The sequence below is a fragment of the Astyanax mexicanus genome, chromosome 5, assembly GCF_023375975.1.
Source record: "Astyanax mexicanus isolate ESR-SI-001 chromosome 5, AstMex3_surface, whole genome shotgun sequence".
Taxonomy (NCBI): domain Eukaryota; kingdom Metazoa; phylum Chordata; class Actinopteri; order Characiformes; family Acestrorhamphidae; genus Astyanax; species Astyanax mexicanus.
In genome coordinates, this window is record NC_064412.1 from 16,487,183 (window position 1) to 16,503,138 (window position 15,956).

General features: G+C 38.0%; 1 protein-coding gene across 3 annotated transcripts; it reads right to left on the reverse strand.

The window, feature by feature from the left end:
• Positions 1-1,040: 1,040 nt before the first annotated feature.
• frs3 (fibroblast growth factor receptor substrate 3) lies at positions 1,041-14,819 on the reverse strand. Of its 3 annotated transcripts, none has more exons than XM_007254291.4 (8): positions 14,305-14,819; positions 9,640-9,764; positions 9,412-9,500; positions 8,438-8,624; positions 7,428-7,589; positions 6,640-6,761; positions 4,862-5,770; positions 1,041-3,886 (listed from the first exon to the last, which is right to left on the reverse strand). In XM_007254291.4, the coding sequence occupies exons 3-8, from the start codon at positions 9,475-9,477 to the stop codon at positions 3,458-3,460; spliced, it is 1,875 nt and encodes a 624-aa protein (XP_007254353.2). In that variant the 5' UTR covers positions 9,478-9,500; positions 9,640-9,764; positions 14,305-14,819; the 3' UTR covers positions 1,041-3,457. The 3 variants fall into 3 exon arrangements, with proteins under 3 accessions (XP_007254353.2, XP_007254352.2, XP_007254351.2); XM_007254290.4 differs by having other exon boundaries at positions 9,640-9,761; positions 14,202-14,819; XM_007254289.4 differs by having other exon boundaries at positions 14,202-14,819.
• Positions 14,820-15,956: the final 1,137 nt, after the last annotated feature.

Sequence of the window (15,956 nt, forward strand, 5' to 3'; positions counted from 1 at the left end):
GGTGGCGAAATCTGTAGATCTTGCCACAGATCATCCTCTCTCACGACTTAGACAAACTTGTATATGACTCCAATATCTGTTATTGCAAAAATGTTTTTTCACACCATAATACCAAAAATATAGATGTTAAAACTAGATTGATTCTCTCAAAAGTGTTGAAAAGTGTCCAAATAGTTTATCATCGCATTCTTAGGGTACATTATGTGCATTGTAATGTACTTGTGTGAGTGTTACAAGTTGATTTTGTTTGGCTTAACCTTTTAACAGCTATACTGTAGTGAGCAACACTCTTATTATACAGAAAGGTTGTGTATTAAATGGGTATCTATTATTCAGGATTATAGTCATTTATTAAAAGCTCTTTTTGCATACTTATATTCCATAGTTCTTTTTTTCATTTGGCATTTCTTATGTGGTAGTTTATGAAAATAGAGGACTTAAATTTCTAACAAAATCTAAAGAGACTAAATAAGCAAACCTTGCTAGTGGTGGTCTAATAAAACTGCTTTTAGAACAGTAGGTTTTTCTGGCAGATCCATAACCAAACACTATTAAATAGACGCTAAAAATTCTGATCTTTATTTGGCAAAGACCTTACACTCATTACAGTATAGCTGCCAGTTCTAGTGTGAAAAGCCAGGTCTACATCCCTGCTCAGATGAATAAAAAGAAACTAAAACTTTCATACACATATTTCTGCTTTAGCACTTCCAAAAGTGAGAGGTATGTGCACTGCAGGGAATGTATGTATAATCACAGATTAAAATGGTAAAATAATAAAGGTTAGGATTTAGTTCTGTGAGGTACAGAACACTTTCCAAACTATTCTCTACATGAGAAATGTAGTGTATTTACATATTGATGAAATTTTCAAAAATGGTGGAAATTCCGCAGTACGATATATGTATATATATATATACATATATATATATATATATATATATATATATATATATACATATATATATATATATATATATATATATGTATATATATATATATATATATATATATATATATATATATATATATACATATATATATATATATATATATATATATATATACAGTGAAAACCAAAAAAGTTTTGTTTAACACAAATAAACATTTAAGGTTCAGGTTTTCTAACATAGATTAACCTTAGCCCCCCTCATCCAGGATTCTCTTTTAAAAATCCCTTTCACACAAGACTTAATCTTTACAATTCATTAACACTTTTATCTTGGGAGCTTTTTCCACCATTTACCTGAAAGTCTGTCAATCACAGAATTCTAGTTATCATCCACATTAGTCTTTTTCACAGTATAGTGCAAAATTATCTGCAAGGCGACACATACAGTACGCAAGCTGCTACTATAGGTGGAACAGACAAACATGAAACTTGACTGGAGTTCTGTGACCAACGTCAAAACATCCAGGACATATCAACAGACAACAAAACAGAAAATATATCCTTCACTGGGATGTATAAATGGGATTTCATTAGGAATTGGTAAACATGACCAACTCATCAAGGTCTTAGCCCTGGATAGCTTATCATCCGTATAGAGTACAGCTGCATCTTATTTTCAGTTGATAATTAGCCCTCAAATTCCACATTCACTAATGGCACATAATTCTGATATATATAATTCAGCTGTTTGGCACAACATGTCACTATACTATTTTAGCATAATAATATAGTCACTATTTAGCATGGAATTGCAATTTAAAAAAACACTGTAACAACAGCAATCTGGATTCTATGGTCTCCCTCATCTCCTGTAGCATCTATTTTAAGACAATTTGTCTAATTAATAAATATGTTATCTACTCTTGTTAATAAGAGTCAAATACCAAAAATAAACAAATTAATAAATATATAAATAATCATAAATTAAACAAATAAATATGATTTGCCACATAAGGCTTATGGAATGACATTTTCTCTTCAGATATAAAAAATAATGAATGTCCTTCCCTCTGCATATGTATGTAAATGATGCTTTGCACAGTTTCTCAAAAAACATAGATTGACATAAATACACTCTTGGATTTGCACTTAATACCTAAAACATGAATCCCTCACAAACACGTGAATACATAGGGAGTGTGGGAACAGCACTCACATAGATCTTGCCATCTTAAATTAAAGGTGCTACAAATAGTTCTTTACAAAAGTTTTTTTTTGAATTGGTAAGTTATCTTTATATCAAGTGCTCAAGTTTAAATCTTTGAAGGCTCTTCACAATTATCTTTTACAAAATGTTCTATACAGACCCAAGATTGGTTCTTTTATGGCATTGCTTCAAGAACACTTTGTAGTACCTTTTTTTAAGTGTTGAGTGTGTTTTTCAAAATTTCTTTGTCTAATTTGCACGATAACAGACAAAGAATATACTTGCTAAAAGCTCTTTTCTAAATGATGATGAAATGTACACTCCCACCATCAGTCGTGTTTCACTGTATAAAATCGAGCTCAGACACATAACACTCTAATAAGAGCTCATGTTGAAACTCTCTAGCTGAAAAAATACAACTAACCAGGTACAGACCAGTTTGTGACCTTATTTAAATGCAATTTCTAAAGGTTTTTTTTTAAAGCCAGTCTCTTTTAAAACCATAAACCTTACAATAAAGTCTCAGTTTTAAAATGTTACTACTGGAAGTGAACAGTGCGTGTATTCCTGAGGATAGGATTTTCTGTGTATTTAATGTACACTCTTCTTTCTCCACACACTAAGTAGCTGCGATAAAGTGATTAAAATATGCTGAATACTTAACAGAAACTGTAAACAGTAACTATGTGAGCATGTTTTCTTTGAGAATTCTACTCTGCCTGGAGGTTCTTCCAATTAGTTTTTATCGGTGTTCTCTCAATAGGAGACATACTACAGATTCCAAAATACTGGCAAGATGTGATGTATTTTAGTCATAAACTGATTTATCACAAATCACATTTATAACTTCAGCTTAAGTCTTGTATTTCCTCAAGCCATGTTGCACATTAGCGTGTAAACTAAACATGTACTAAATGTGTGGTACTTAAGAGGTTCTGCTTTTTATTTTTAACCTTTTTTCATATTTATTTCAAATTCTAATAGTTAAATTGAGTGAGGCTTTAATAAAATATGCGGCTTGTTTGACACATTGCTTTCTTCTGGCTCTTTGCTCAACTCCATGGCCCAGTATCCTGCTTGCCTTGAATACCAAAACAAATTCCGGACCTAACCATAGATTACAAAATACACTTTAAACAACCTTTTGAAATTGCATTAACTCTTATTTTGATATGTACACATACCTGTCTGACTGTACAAAAAAAAACAGCTGGCATAGACGTACTGAAGGTATGGTAGAGGTGACAGACTTAACATAAACAAAAGAAAAAGAACACCCCCAGAGCTCCATCCTTACACCTTTACCCACGTTAGAGCATAAATCTCTCTCTTTTACTCTTTATCCCTCTAGTTTCCATTCACAGAGGCAGGTCGGTGCTGTTGTGGCGAGTTTTCCGTGAGGTGCCATCATCACGTGGCAGAGCTTTTTGAAGGTTGGACATGGCTGCAGTCTTCTGCAGGTCGATCACAGCGTAGCACTCCCCGCGACGTGAGGGCGGAGCTGTGGCAGCAGCCATACCGCGCTTCATGGGTGGCGGTCTCTGTGGCACCTGAGCCCCTCCATGTCCTGGACAACTTGAGCTCCCCGCCTCCAGGTCCACCTGGATGTAGTTGAGCTGCCGGGAGGGAGGAGGGGGAGGGTGGCGGCTGTACTGCTCGCAGGCAGACCCGCCCATTGCGCCCCGTCCTGCCCGCTGCCGACGGAAATCAAAACTGAACACTCTGCCGCCCCTCTCAGGAGGGTGCGGATGGGGAGGGCATGCATGACGGAGACGTGGAGGCTGTATCTGTGTGGGGATACAAGACATGTTACTGGTGTGTATGTGCAAGTGAGGATTAAGTATTCAGATTTTTTTCAGTAATCCTTTCTTTAAAGAAGACAGAAGTACAGACATACATTTGGAATTCAGCAAACAGCTACAGTTGGTTAAGTGTATCTTGTATATAATGCTTTTTGTCAGCATATCAGACCAAAGGAAATGCTTTTTATTCTGCTCAGAATGCCTAAACTACAATACATCTTCACATACAAATTAGTTGTTTGCAGCCCTATTAATGTTTAAAATCTCGGATTTATCACCTGTAATGTCCAAGTAATGTCAAAATCTAAATTCTGGTATCGCAACAATCTTATTACATCATATGACACTGAACTGCAGTAACACTATCTGTAGTTATTAGACTAAAATGGGGCTAAAACTTATGGAATAGAACTTAGATAGAACTTTATTGATCCCTTTGGGAGGTTCCCTCAGGGAAATTAGGGAATGATGAATAAGAAAGATTATAATGTCTACATTTAAACCCATGCTATAAAATTTATCCCAAGCACTGGTAAAATCAAATACAAAACATCATTGCAATCAGTGACCAAAAGCTAACCTTAAGCATAAAGACTATGGGCTCTATTTAAGCTTTCCAAAGTTGAGCCCTCAACGTCGAATTGCACAGCTTGGTTTAGGGCATGTATTTTAACAATGCAGTGCTTCTGCACTTTTCAGCAGAGGAACTGACCTGCATATTTGCGCTGTGAAGGTGTGCCAGCAGCTCATTCACACAAACAGCAATGTTATTTTATTTTGTATTCTTTATTCTATCAAAGTAGATATATTCATAGACTGTTCACATGATGTAAAATAGAAATTAGCATCACCTTGCACAGGGTGTAATATAGAGCTCAATATGTTACAGAAAAGAGCTATTTTTGACTATAAACATTCTACTGGACATAATACTGTTTTTAAATAGGTGTATTTCCCCACCTGTTCGGTGTTGACGTAGTTCTGCAGAGCATCACGATGGATCCCACCAGTTCCGCTGCTATCCTGATGATAACCATTTGGAGTCCCAGGCCCCTCTGAATATTCGTATTCATCAAAGTCCTCCTCTTCTTCCTCCTCATACTCATCATCTTCCTCGTCTTCGTCCTGCTCTTCCTCTTCCTCACGCTGAAGAGCACGGTATTCCCACACGGGCGGAAGGGACGGAAGATTCTCGTAATTGAGCAGTGCGGTGCGGCGGTGACCTCCCATCCCCATGCCCCTCTCACAGCCGTAGCCCTGAGGAGGCAGCATGGAGGTGTGTGTGTGCGTGAGTGGGAGTGAGTGTGGGTGTGAGTGTGGGTGTGATTCACCCGTGGTGCTGCTGCTGCTACTGGAGCCGACGGACTGTGACTGGGACACGCTGCTGGGGCTGAGCCGTTGCCTGCGTCCCCCTCGCAGTCCGTTAATGTTCTCATACGTTAGCTGGCTGGGCTCCATGCTGGGGTGCCGGTGGAGGTGATGGTGGTAATGGTGATAGGAGTGCGGGTTACACAAGTGCATGGGCGGAGCCTCCTCACCCTCAGTCTCCGAGCTGCCGTCTGGAGCTCGGAGCGGGTGAGCGGAGTGCCGGTCTCTGTCTCTCTCCAGCAGGTGACGCTGCGCTGGTGTGGGTCCCAGCATGAACTTCACCTCCTGAGCTCCGGGCTGCAGGAACACCTGAGGGTCCTTGTGAGAGTCGTCCATTGGGCAGCAGTGCATGCCTGGCTGACCGGGTACCGGGCCCCCACGGCCAGCAGAGGCTGATGAGGCCTCAGGGAAGGGGGTAGGTCGTACATCTGGCAGGGAATGAACACAGTGGCGACTGGAGAGGTCACTCTCCATACTCACTGTGTTTACGTAGGTATGTGTCTGCAGACACAGTAGAATGAGAATTGGGTTAACAAAATGCATACATATGTGAGTTTATAAAGTTTATATAACCATATCTAAGCTTAGATACTAGTGTCTAAAATATAAAATATAATTAGAATAAAAACTTAAAATGTAACTCAAATATTACTGAGCTTTAGTGTAGGGGTAAGAAATATATCCCTATTGCATTTTTGCAATAGTTTTGAAATATTCTTGACAATATGACAAAACACTGAAAAATATTTTTATAATTTTAAGAACATTCTACTGCAAAAAAATATATATATTGTAGACAGTATACCACTTTTAAAAAGTCGAGGAAAACAAATCTGTAAATGTTTGGTAAACAACAATAACAAAAGACTTTTATATATAATAATAATTAAAATATAATAATAATGTACCAAAAATAACGTAATGTAACAAAAAATCATGTGCTGATTATTTAGTGTATACATATAAACTACAAACATTAACAATTAGACCAAAAATACCACTGAAGTTTTCCAGTAAACGGCAAAACAAATATAACAAAAATAGAATGATTTCAAGACAAAATATTACTATAATCACTATATGGGTTTTTTATTGTTTCAAAAATTATAACATATAAATTTTATCTTGTACAATATGATATGGCACACCCCTATTTTTGTGTGACTTTAAATGTATTAATTTGGTCACTGAGTGACGATGTTTTCCTAACTGAATACTGGCTTTACTATATGTTTAGCTGATTATAATGGACATATACATGCAGGAAGTGCTAAGATGATCATCTACAATGACCTGATTTCTTTATGAGTGGCTTAATGTTCAGGTGTGTTTGTAAAATCAGTGTGTATCTGTGTGTGAATTTGCCTCACCTGGTCATCCATCCCCATGAGGCTGTGTCTGTGGTCGTCAGTGAGTGTGGGCTGGGATGAGTCGGCACTGACAGGGTACCCGGGGTATCCGTTAGGAAAAGCCTGCACTGGAAACCCAGGAGCTACAGGGAAACACAAACAAAATATTATTTCACCGATTTACAAGATAATCTATACATGTATGTTTTTTCCTTTAAACGTACATTAATCTTTTTTGCTTATTAACTCTTTTAAATATTTTGTCACATTTGTATATATTATTCTTGATTGTGGGAATGTATAAAAACAAAGATCTCCAAAATGTCAATGTCTTCTTAGCTTTTAATAGAAGTTAATGTAACAAAGTCTTTTATTCATGTTGGAGCTTTTCTGTTGTTTCATTCATTCTGTCAAAGATTTTTGAGTGACTTTGATGAAACATTTTATTTTTTCTAAAACTAATACTAAATACGACAGGTTGGTCTGGCTGGAGGTTGAAATTAATAAATAACAATCTGAACAGAAATCAGACTAATTTGAAATTCAGAAAAAAAGGAATATGGCCTAAATTTCATGACCTTTTTTTAAAATACCGGTATTTGAGTAGAATTATAATTTAAATAATTGAGTACAACTATTCACTTTTAGCAATAAATTGATAAAGTTAAAATCTCCAGTAAAAAATACTTAAATAAATGCAATACTTAAGTATAAGAACAAAGTGTAATTCCTAAAATATTTGCCCTTTCTGGTCCATTGCACAGCTTTGTGTATGAGTGTGTATGTGTGAGTGTGTGTGTGTGTCTCACTGTTGGGTGTTTGCGGGGTTCGAGGCAGCTCCATCTCTGGTGCATGGCCAGGGCGAGTCATGATCATGGGCTCCTCCACCACATTAATGCTGTTGCATTGCATCAGTTCCTGCAGCAAGTTAAAGATTTCCTCCGCACGAGAGCACTTAAATGCAAAGATTCCTGAAGAAGAAAAGAAAAGCACATGTTCCATTTCCACTTCTATTGTTCACATCCAACTCCTCAAAACCGAAAACCAATAACACATGATCATTTAAACAGATGTATATCTAATATACTAAAATAAGAGATTTCTGATTTTACTAGCACAAGTGTCTTGTTCAGCACATGGGTAAGCAATACATTGTGCAGCTAATTTTTCATAGTTTTTTTTTTTTACTTATCTTTCCACTAAGGGGGAGTTTAAAGCAAAGACAGATAAATTAATCATCATGAGCAGTAAACGTTTAATTTAATTAATTTACCATACTTGCAACCAGCAAGCAAATGAAATAATAGGTTTACTATAATCAACTTATGCAGAAATTTCTAGATTAATTTTAAAAAGTGGAAATCCATTATTCAGCAATTTGATCAGTCCAAGATAATGAACCATCACTGTGATGATTCACCTAATCTCACTGATACTCTTAATATAATAGTATTTCTTAACTTATTTCTTAACTTATTAAACTCTACAATTATTATTCAGTCATTAATCCTTAAGTTCCCAAAACGTTTAACTAATATATGATCTTGATCTTTATTGATATTGGGATATCCAGCAATGTTGTTGCACATCTGATTCACATTGTACACCCCTAAAACTAATGTTAACTTTGATAGTAAATGTAGTCATGATAGTAAAACGTATTCAGTGATTCTCTAACAGGTATAATTTTTCATGCATGATTCAAGCAATATCATGTCTGCTGCTGGAAGACTGTAAACATGTCCAACTGTAGTGCTCTCAGTTCACATGTGAGAGCAGCTAATCCAGGCTGTAAAGGACAGAGGAGCACTAAACTTACCCTGCCCTGTCTGGCACCGGCGACCACTCTCAAAAGAGAACAGGTTGGAATCGTATCCGTAGCGCCGCAGGCACAGGTATGGCCACCGAATGGCATCCCGCTTTCGTGTGTGCAGAATGAGCTCTGTTTGGGTGAGCTCCATCGTCCCCGATCCCAGTTCATTCCCTTCATCATCAACATTTGTCACCTGTAGTAAACACATATTATGTTTAGATTAATAGAAATTAATAATTCCCTTTGGATAACGTTTACAGATCCAGGGAAGGGTCCACTTGATCATGATCACTGGGGTCTGTGGATGGTGGAGAAGATGGATACCAATGTTTCAGGGTGTGCCTGTGTTTATGTTACCTTCTGGCTCTCCTCACTTAGTTAAGCAGTTATAAGAAGATCAGCTGGAGTCACTAGACATACTCTGATAATCTGGGTGACTGATGTAGATCAGTTTATTACTGTCTAATAAAAATGGTTTTCCGAAATAGTGACTTTATGTGAGAAGGCAAAAAACACTCAGTATACACAGGTGGAAAGAGATGTTATTCTAAGTAATTATGGTAATTTAACATTCACCAATAGTATCTTGTTTAGCTTTTGTTCAGTTCACAAAGACAACAATGTCCAATATTACAAGATCAATGCTATGAATAATTCTACTGTAAAAAAACACATAAAATTATAAATGTCTTCTGCTGTAGGGTGACTGATGTTGGCTACACTTTACCATCTAACCTGTTACTCAAGGTACGTATTCCAAAAAATTAAGGACAAACTATTTAAGCCGAGGGACATGACAAAGAGACTCTATTATTTTGAAAAATCAGATTGAATTTGTATTCATAAATATATATCGTTCCATTTTGGATATTTGTCATTTAATTGAGAATTATTATTTTAAATGCATTTGTAATTTAATCGCATGTTGTGTGTTTCTGTCCATATTCATTGATTACATACAAAAATGTTCATATTTTTACCTTGAATTTGGTGGGGTGGTTGTCTTGGATGGCGTCTCTGTATAGACAGCTCCAACAGCTCCCCATAGCTTCAGCAGGTTTGCTGAAACCTTTAACATAAATCAGACACAGTTGAATGTACAGATATGCAGAACATGCAGGTAGTTAAATATATAGTTACAAATAAGTGAGCTTAATTAGAAAAGCTAATCAAATAATTTCTTGGCCTAAGGGATAATAGGAACCTACCTGGTCCAGGCCATCAGTGGGAGTGATGCTAACGTCAATCCCAGAATCCTCTGCTGGGTGTCATGGCGGAAGGGGGGTGTGCTGGTAAAAGCAGCAAGTCCCAGTGTACAAATGTTTCATATCTCCTGACAAACAGAGAAAAGAGAATCCTCTGAGTATACTGCCCTCTTTTTCAAATGATATCCATAATGGTGTGTACTGTGATTAAGAAAGAGGAACTGAAGTCAATCTGGAAAGCTAAGACTCCCCCAGGCTTCCCCTGGATGTGAAGTATAATTACTTTACATGATGATTCTTTCTCTCGAGTGGGACATAGTCTAAAGCTCTGGATAGTGGACTATGTAGCCTATCAGTCAGCTCCTGACAGGATATATACAGTAAAACTCACCACTCACTGACTGTTGAGATCATGAAATATGTATCAAATACAAAATTTGTCAAAACCTCACAGGGGCAGTTTCCCAAACAGGGAAAGTCTTCAACTAAAGAAGGCGCAGTCTTGAAATAAAAAGCATTTTAAATAAAGATTTTCCACTGAAAATATAGTCTACAACTAGGTTTAATCCCTGTCTGGGAATCTGTCCCATAGTGTCTTTATTTGGCAAGCTGTGATATAATTGCTGTAATATACAATACATTAAATAACACAATACTTGTCTATTTTTGTAGAACCAAGAGTAACTTCTGTAGTGCGACTAGTGGACCCAATGCCCTGTAAACCCATGCAATGCATGCTTAATTTGCAGAACCTAAACTTTACAGCAATCATGAAACATATACACCTCTAGCCACAGCACAACCTATTGATTTACTGACTCCTACTCCAATGTCCACCATCAAAGTCTAAAAAATCTAATCCACTTTATATTTAGCCTGTCACCTTTTAATAATTTGAAGTATTGACTATAATACAACACGCAAAATACACTATATTGTAGGCAATAGGCCTACATAGGTAATAGGCCTACAAGCCAACAACATCATTAATGTCTGTTTTAAAGATTTTATTAGTCAACATTTTTAATGATATATTACATTTTGTATGTTTTATTATATACACACTATAGGGAAGTTTCTCAGTCAGAAATTTAAAGCTAGTCTTTATATATATATTACATGATTAGGCGTAATCCCTTTCCGGGAAACTGACCTATATATTTAAATGTCTGTGGATGCCCTTCTTACAATTCTTCTACAATACTTATAGATGTGCAAATGCAAACTTTCTTACTTTACTTACTTGACTATTTATTAACAATACAATAGGACCAGAGCAGATTATTGTAAACCTATAGGCACCATGCCTAATGCCAGGTATGGGCTAGAAAGTTATAACTCTGTTCTCTAGAATGATGGTTTACAATCCAATATTTTTGTAATGGACTGGGATTTGGCCATTTGGGGGAGTGATCATTTACCTTACTGAACTCACTAACCTTTGAATGTTGCTGAATGCAATCAAACCCTAACAGCAATGCTTCAAATTCTAACAGAAAGTCTTTCCTGGATAGCAGAGACAGTTACTCCAAAAAAGGAGGGTAAACTATTTTTAAGATGAGTGATGCCAAATAGAGCCTCTATTGTTCTAGTACATATTGAATACTCATTCATAAATAACCGGGCTTTAATTTCAGTCACTAAAACAGCTTCTAAAACAATGTTTGAACTGCATACAATGACATACAATGATGTGCAAGTTAGTACTTTTAGAGTTTGTTTTTAGCAATATAAAAAGTTTTAACTGAAGTTAAGAGCAACTGTAAGGTTTAACTGCAGGTTTAGTTTGGTAACATAATTACTCACTATTATACCAAAACAAGAAGGCTTACTTGTCACATAATTACACAGCCAAAAACTTTTACAAATAATATTCACAAGCCAAACTTGAGAAATCCATATTGATTCAAACTACAATCTCAACATCAGCTTAAAACCGCTTCAGAAAATATACATATCCCCCCAGCATCAACAGTCAGCATCGAAAATCAACAAAACAAACACTATATGTGATACCATAACAGTAAAAAAACAGTTACAAAAAGTAACAAAAGGTGGGCACTGTGCTTAGCAGTTCTAGCATTAAAGGGGAGCTTAAGTTTAAGGCTGCAAATATGAAAAATCTATTTTAGGAACTCAGTAAATGTAACTTGGTTATATCAACACTGTTAGTGTTAAATTAAAATAGTATATGTAAAATGCTGATTTAACAGCAGCCATTGATGTGTATTTAGTGTTTGTGAAAATAGGTCACAGGGCAGTAAAATATCAATATCAATATCAACCTACAAGTTATTACAACCAACTCAGTCAAGACCCCCAAACTTTGTTCAGAATTTGTAAAATCTCTGCTTTACATTTTTTTTTTAGCTATCTACAGCCAAAATCCCTGATCCAGCAAATCAGCTTTTATTGGCCGTTTTTAAGATAAAATTACAGAGAAACAGTCATAAACTGTAAGCTCAATGAAGGCAGTATGAGATGCTTGGCCTTGGATAAAGGGGAGGGTCTACCAAATAAACAGGAATATCTGCATCTGTGCAGATGCTGGTAGCAACGCAATGGCTAAGTTTGGGTTCATTTCTATAGAAAGACAGGAAATGGAACTACAGTTCATTCTACAGTCCCTAATAAATGCGTTAAGGATTCAATCAAAGGTAAAACCCATTACCAAGAAGTACTGGGGAATTACACTGAAATAAAAGGGATTTAACTTAAACACAACCCTAAAAATTATACTTTTGCCAGTGTCTGGTTCATTTTAATAATTGTGGACAATTTTTCTCACATACTTGTGTAGTAGCAGTAGGAGTATCAGTACAAAATCTGCCAGTCCTTATTACACTTTAAAAGTCACGAGCCATAAGCTCAATGAAGGCGGTATGAGATGCTTGGCCTTGGATAAGGGGGAGGATCTACCAAATGAGTACAAATGTCTGCCTCTGTGCAGATGCTGGTAGCAATGTGATGGACAATTTTGGGTTTATTTCTATAGAACGGCAGGAAATGGAACCACAGTTTATTCTAGTCTCTGCGCAGATGCTGGTAGCAACATGATGACCAATTTTGGGTTTATTTTTATAGAATGGCAGGAAATGGAACTACAGTTTATTCTACAGTGCCTAATAAATTAGTTAAGGATTTAAGCAAAAATAAAATCCATTACCATAAAGTAGGTATTTACACCTAACCATTAAGCTAAAAATGTTACTAAATGCCAATCGATAAAGTCTATTTTAATAACTGTGGACAATTTTCCTCACATACTTGTGTAGTAGCAGTAAGAGAATCAGTACAAAATCCGCCAGCCCTTATTATAGTTTAACATGTGTAACTAGTTACAGCCCACCTCTGACGAGACCGCCTCAGAAAGTGCCTGCCTAAAAGCCTGGAGCAGGCCTGTCTGCTAGTGCTGCTGCTCAGTGCTCACTCTGCCAGGCTCTAAAGGTGTGCTAGCTAAGCGTGCGCTCCTGAAAACGTGCACATCCTGGGTGATAGTAAAGGCAGGCGGCGGTCTGTAAAAACGTGCAGCACTGCGACCACAGCGATCACGCCTTCATACTTTCATTCATGCGCTGGTTTATTCAGTCACAGCGCAGTGTTTTGGCCCAGATCAGCGAGGAAGGATCTCCTCAGTTTAAAAATACACACTGTAGCGTGCAGCGCACTGATGGGTGGGTGAATCTCGTGGCACCCACGTTCGTTCATCTCCAAAAGCGGTAGCAGGCAGCATGCGTGGGCTCTCTGGCTTTTTTTTTTTAGCTAGCTGTGCCTGGAAAAGCCTTGTGTGTGCGTGTCAGTGTGTGTGCAGCACTACACTCCAGCTCTGCTCGCAAATGCACGGCCAGGAACCAACAGCCAGTCAGTCAGTGGCTCACGCACCGCCGCCACATGCAGCAGCAACAGCAGCAGCAGGTTCTCGCTGCTTTCAAATAAGAGCTCAATGCAATGTGCAAGTAGCATAAAAAGGCGAGTTGCGAGCTCAAGGTTACGCAATAAAACGAGCTATTAATTAGCTAGCAGTCTCGCGCCTTGCCGCCCGGTCTGGCACACCGTTCTTAATAAAAACACACACACACGTTTAAAAGGATAGAAGGAACCGCAAGCGTGCATGTTTTTATATTGTAAGAAAAAATGAGAAAAGCTTGAAAAACATGGCTTCAAGTACAGCACTCGATTCTCAGCAAAATAGAGATAGATGCAAACCAGATTTAATTCACTATTTCACGAGACCGAACAAAACACACACGCACGCACACACAGACACACACACGGAGGGTTTCTGGCAGCAACCATAAAGCAACTTGGCCGCCGTTTACGGAGAAGCGAGCCTGAAGCGAGCGGCTAGCGTAGCCCCCCTCCGCAGCTGCAGCTGGATGATGCATGCTAGCTAACCTAACCTAGGTAACTAACTACAGATGGGCGCGAGAGCGGAGCGAATGGTCGTGGTGGTAGTGGCTCGAGCGCGGGGGTTTCCGCAGCGCTACGGACGCCGCTTGCGGAGCTCCGCTACGGAAACCCCCCGGAGCTCCTCATTCACCCGCCGCCGCCGCTCTGCTACTCACATGGTTGGTAGCGCCTGAGAATCCGAGACGAGACGGAGACGGAGCCGAGATGGAGAAGCAGCGCGGCGGCCGGAGGCAGGGGAGAGCGGCCGGCGGGTCTTACGGTGGCGGCAGCGGCGCTGTCAGTGATGGGGGTAGCTAGTGGACGCTGGTTCAGCAGGACCGCGCTTTTTGGGGGAGGGTTCCTCTGCTCGTACCGGGTGGGAATAAAACAATAACGGCGCTTGTTTTTCGCCTCGACGCCCCCTTGCTGCGGCGCGGGCCTCTTCGTGACATTTCCCCACCAGCAAAGGGTGAGAGTTCAGGCAGACAACGAGGGCTGCTGGAGCGGCAAGAAGGTAGTGAGCGCTGGAGGACCCAGATGAGGTGTGAGCGTGTTTTTTAGCATCAGGCGATGACGTGTTGGCAGCAGCAGCTCTCCGTCTTCGCAGAGTATAGGCCCACCTTTCTCGTACCGAGAACACACAGACCCCATCCATGCACTCACTGAACGTCCAAACAGGTGTCTCTTTCTTTTCTTTCCATTTTATTAGATCAGGAACCCCTTTCACTGCTCTGTCAGTTCAACTAAAATTTAGTACCTAAATGTAGAAACTGGGTTTGAAAAAAATAAAATAAAAACATGTATAAACAAAACACACACTAAATGTAACAATAAATTAATTGTATATAAATACAGAACCAAACGTAGTATTTTACATTTATACAGACACACACAAAAATACTTTTTACAGGCCAGTGACCTTAATATCTATCTCTAATGCTGAAAGAAAAATCAAACAAAATGTACTCATCAAGCACACTTTATAAGACTTATATACCTACTTTTTTATGGCACAAAATATTTGCACCCAGGTGTATGTAGCAGTGTGTACTATTTGCACCCAGGTGTGTGTAGCAATGTGTACTATTTGCACCCAGGTCTACATTGTACTATTTCCAAAACTATTTCTATGGAAGTCAATGTAAAAAATGCTTGTTCAGCGTTTTAACATGTCTTTTGGTACATTCAGCATGACATGTTGACACAATTTGAAGAACAACAGATTCAAATTATTTAAAAGTAGAAGATAACAAAATGTTTTTTTTTTGCATGACTGTAACAATATTGTCAATTTACATTCTTAAAACTGCATTTCATTGTTGCAATTTAGCAACCAGAATCTCTCTTTTACTTTCTTACACCTAAACAGTAGATTTAGATGTTTCAATACAATGACCATTTTAAAATCTAATCTATTTATGTTCATTCTACAGTTCAGGTAGGCAGCCCCCTTTAACCTTACAGCAGCCTTTACATTAAACAAGGTGCAAACATATCATCCTTGTATTCCAGTTAAAGAGAAGTGTGAAATATGAAAATTACTAATACACAAACTTCTATTCACAGATATTCCCTCTGCTTCTATATGTAAACATGTGCATATTTTAAAACTATAAACTATTCTATCATCTTCTATCATCTATCATTTTCGAATGATCTCAAAAGTGATTCAATTATTTCAATCCATTTGATTTACTTCCAGCCCTACTTCAATTTCACATCCACCATGGTAATGTTTAAAACTGCAGAAAACCTTATACAGAATCTGTAAATGCAACCAACAGCAGTATGATTTACTAACTTTACCTGACTGCTGTATTACAACGCTACTGTTGGGTAAACCCTTCACTAGTCAATTAAATGACAAATGGCAGTTGTCGGTCAATAAAATGTCAGTATTAGTACATATAAAACTTCTAGAATTAGACATT